At 52.7% G+C, this 4218-nt stretch overlaps 1 protein-coding gene across 1 annotated transcript in view; it reads right to left on the bottom strand.

Moving 5' to 3' along the window:
- The window catches only part of LOC103598519 (selenoprotein V), an 11112-nt gene extending 8418 nt beyond the window's left edge, over positions 1 to 2694 (bottom strand). The window contains 5 exon segments of the mRNA XM_008582516.1: positions 858 to 1275; positions 1433 to 1599; positions 1708 to 1783; positions 2020 to 2070; positions 2655 to 2694. Coding sequence (XP_008580738.1) covers positions 858 to 1275; positions 1433 to 1599; positions 1708 to 1783; positions 2020 to 2070; positions 2655 to 2694 — 752 coding nt within the window.
- Positions 2695 to 4218: the final 1524 nt, after the last annotated feature.

The raw sequence follows: 4218 nt of genomic DNA, 5'->3' as shown, positions 1-4218 counted from the left end.
TGGCCTGGGCAGAGCTGGGGAGAGAGAGCCGGAGCAGGAGAGACGGCCTGGGCAGAGCTGGGGAGAGAGAGCCGGAGCAGGAGAGGAGCAGGAGAGACGGCCTGGGCAGAGACGGAAGAGGGGAAAGTGAGCCGGGGAGAGAGGTACGGAGATTGGGGGGGAAGACAGAGCCCCGAGCCCGGGGGTGGGGGCTAAGGAAGGTTATTACCATTACTATTGCTACTGTTGAGGTTGAACAAAGAGGCCCAGATCTGAGGCGGCAAATGAGAACCGAATGCAGCCTGCTTTGGCCCTTCGCTTGCTGCTCCACTGCCTTCCTACCTTGACCACCTTCTCCAGGCTCTTCTCTGAGCAGCCTCCTCAGGCTGAGCAGTGGCAGCTCACGTGCCTCTCCTGAGAAAGGCTAAAGTGCCCCAACCCTTGTGCTCCCTCAGGGAGCTCATCTCCATTCACAGAAATGTCTTTGGGTCTGTATTTCAGGGCCTCTTCTGGGGAGCAAAGCAGGTCGGTCTGCTCAGCACTCCATCCCCAGCACAGGCCTGGCACGTGGCCGGCACAGCACTCAGAAACGAATGGATGGATGGATGGATGGATGGATGGATGGATGGATGGATGGATGGAGTGAATGAATAAAGCGCAGAGCCCAGCAGAGATTTGACCCAGAGCTCTCCAGCCCCAAAGAGAAAGGTAGGTGGAGCCAAGTTTCCAACCTGGAATCTGGACTCTGGGTTCTACCTGACTCCTTCCACTCGCCCTAGCGCGGACCCTGACTCCATGACCCCACACGCCCAGCACCTACCCCACCCAGCCCTTTCCCCAGGGGGAGGAAGGCAGGTGTGGTAGGGGCAGCCCCTCACCAGTAGATCACTCGAATCATGATCTTGTCCATGTGGAAGTTCTTGCTGGTGGAAGCGAGTGTGTCGGTAGAAATCTGTAAGGCGACGGCCGATGGGGCGGTCTCCAGCATGGGCGCCGGGATAGGTCCAGGAGCGGGGGAATCCGTCAACTTGGTGGCCGATGGGTCTGCCCTTAAGGTGGGCCCCAGTATATTAGTGGCTGATGGAGTGAGCGCGGGAAGGGGCTCTCGGATGGACACGGCTAAGCTGGTGACCGATGGGTCGTGCCTCAAACTCGGCCCTGGCGCAGAATCCGTATCAGACGACAAAGTTGGCTCCGGAGCAGGTTCTGGAGGCGGATCCAAAAGTGGAGGCGGATCCAAAAGTAGGGCCAGATTCCGGAAGGATTCTGAGGCAGGGACCACGGCCGGCGCTCGGGCTAGAGTTGGGGCTGGAGCTCGGGCTGGAGCTCGGGCTGGGGCTGGAGCTGGGGCTGGAGCTCGGGCTGGAGCTGGGGCTGGAGCTGGGGCTGGAGCCGACACAGGAGCTGGGGCTAGAGCTGGGACTTGGGCTGGGGCTGGGGCTGGGACCCGGACCGGAGTTAGGGTCCGCATCCGAGCCAAGGTCCGGATCAGGTTGGGAGTTCGGACCACAGCCGGCGCCCGGACTGGAGTCGGGGCCCGGACTGGAGTCGGGGTCCGGACCGGGATCGTGGTCTGGGCCGGGGTCGAAGTCCGGGCCGGAGTCGAAGCCCGGACTGGGGCTGGGGCCCGCGCCTGGTTATTCATGGGGACCAGGTGGGACCCGAGCAACCCCGGCTGGGAGTCTCTCCCAGCCCGCCGTCCACGGGCGGGGAGAGCATCTCCCTCACCGGGGTTCTAAAATGGGAGGCGACCACAAGCGGGCACTGTTACACCGTGTTCCATTGCGGCGGAGGTTCTGCAGCCCTGAGACCCGGACGGGGCGTGACGTCGAGATCTCGCTGAATAATCCCCACCCTCTAGCGCCCACCACCAGTGCTAGAAACAGATTGCCGCAGTGCTTTTTGCAGCTGTCGTTGACTCTCAGTGTACATTTATGCATTCAGTATATATTTATTGAGTGACTACTGTATGCATGGTTCTGTACTGGGTGATTCTGGGGACAGAGAAGTGATCAAGAAAGCCCAGGTTCCTGCCCTCACCAGGCTCCTTGTCCAGTGGGGGAAGCATGCCCATTTCCAAAGAGTGACAACCTAGAGTGGTCAGCGTCCGGATGTGGGAGCACAGGGAACTGTGGGATCCCAGAAGAGGTGCGAGTAGTCTGCAGCAATCAGAGAGGGCTTCCTAGAAAAGGGAAAAACTGAGAGATCTGGAGAATAATAACACACCAACCACAATTTACACTCATATAGTACTAAGTGCTATATACACTTGCCCACAGCTAGTAAGCGGCAGAGCCAAGACTCAGACTCAATCTGCCAGGCTCCAGGGCCCCGGGGCTCAATCACTCTGAGAAGGCCTCTCGAACTGTGAGCTCCTCCCGGGTGGGCACTTGTCTGATTCACTGCTGTATCCCCAGCTCCTAGAACAAGGCCCGGCACACAGCAGGTGCTCAATAAATGTTTGAGGAATTAATGAAAGAGACAAGGAATAGGAGTTAAGTACGTAAAGGGGCAGTTAGCTGGAGGCTAACTCCAGAATTAGAGAAGATTCCCCCTCTTTGTTAGAGAGAAAAAAGCCTGGCTTGTTCAAGGAGCTGGCCGTGTCCAGGCAGGGCTGGAGCCCAGACAATGAGCTGAGCAGACATGGACCTGGAGTGAGGGCAGTGGCCACTCACCAAGGGCCTTCTTAACCGTGTAGGGACACTTGGACTCCATCCCGAAGCCACAGAAGGCATGGGAGGGTTTCTTAACTAACATACTGTGCAATAAAGGATTAACCTTGCCCAAAGAGAGATCTGGCCTTTGCCCTTGGCTCCTGGAAGGTGATCTCTGAGTGCTTGGAATGTCCTTCCAGAAGAGTGGCTTTGTTTATGCAGCAGTGTTGGGCCTCACCAGATAGTCTATGCTAACAATGTGATTTATGGTGGGGGCCATGGGTCACATGTCAGCTCAGTCTTGGGCGGGGCTAGAGACTAAGGCCAGCCATGTGGGCAGTCAACCAAATCTACTTGACTGAGCTCCAGTAAAATCTCTAGATTCCATGTCACAGGTGGGGTTCCCTGATCAGCAACACTTCATGCACACCACCATACATCGCTGCTGGGAGAAGTCGCGACTGTCCACAACTCCACCGGAAGAGGACACCCAGAAGCTCATGCTGGGGACTCGCCTGGACCCTGCCCTTTCCTCCTCTTCTCTTGGCTGATTTTAATCCATATCCTACCCTTATAATAAACCATGACCGTGAGCAGAACAGCTTTTAGTGAGTTCTGTGAGTCCTTCTAGGGAATAATCAAGCCTGAAGGTGGTCTTGGAGGCCCCTGAACTTCACACACACACACACACACACACACACACACACACACACACACACACAATCTTTTTATTTAAATATGTGTTTATATAATTATATAATTTAAGTATATATAATCCCATAAATGTTAAAAAGCAACAAAAAGAAAATAAAAGAAAAACATATATATAATCTTTTTATTTTGAAATAGTTTAACATTCATAAGAAGTTGGACAAAAGGACAAAAAATTCCTGTCTAGCTTTCACCCAGCTTTCCCCAGTAAAACCATCTTATGTAACCACAGTGCATTGTCAACACCAGAATGTTGATGCTGGTACAAGACTATTAGGTCAGGATTCATGGAAGGATTTTGAGCAGAAGGGAGGCATTTCCCTCTGGACTTCCCAGCCCAAGAGCCTTCCTTCCTATGTTAAACTTTGGGCCCAAGTTTGAAAAACCATGTAAATCAGGAAAGACACCTGATTTGCTGCGTGATGCAAGGTAAGTCTCTACCCCACTGGGCTTCAATTTCCCCTCTGTGAGATGAGCTTTGAAATGGGCTTTCCTCTTATAGCATAATATTGAGAACTAACATTTATTGAGCATCTACTATATGCCAGGTTCTGTTATAAAACACTTTGCACCTATTAACTTATTTAATACAACTTTATAAAGCAGACTCTATTATTATCCATTTTACAGGTCAGAAAATTAAGGCACAGAGAGATGAAAGGACTTGTCCTAGTAAGTGGCAGAACCAAGATCTGATTTCTGTACATTTGTAGGCTTTTTATTTTTTCAGTGGTACAAGTAGTATTGAGTGTATAATTAACTTCCTTAGGACAGTCTCAAAATTAGAGAATATTCCCCCTCTCTGCCAGCTCTTATTTAATATGTGTTCCTTCTCATTTGGGAGGAAATTTCAGGACATGGAGAGACAGAGACA

This window comes from Galeopterus variegatus, unplaced genomic scaffold, assembly GCF_000696425.1.
Source record: "Galeopterus variegatus unplaced genomic scaffold, G_variegatus-3.0.2 Scaffold93, whole genome shotgun sequence".
NCBI classification, from domain to species: domain Eukaryota; kingdom Metazoa; phylum Chordata; class Mammalia; order Dermoptera; family Cynocephalidae; genus Galeopterus; species Galeopterus variegatus.
The sequence above is the reverse complement of the archived record's forward strand: the minus strand, read 5'-3'. Positions and strand labels throughout refer to the sequence as shown.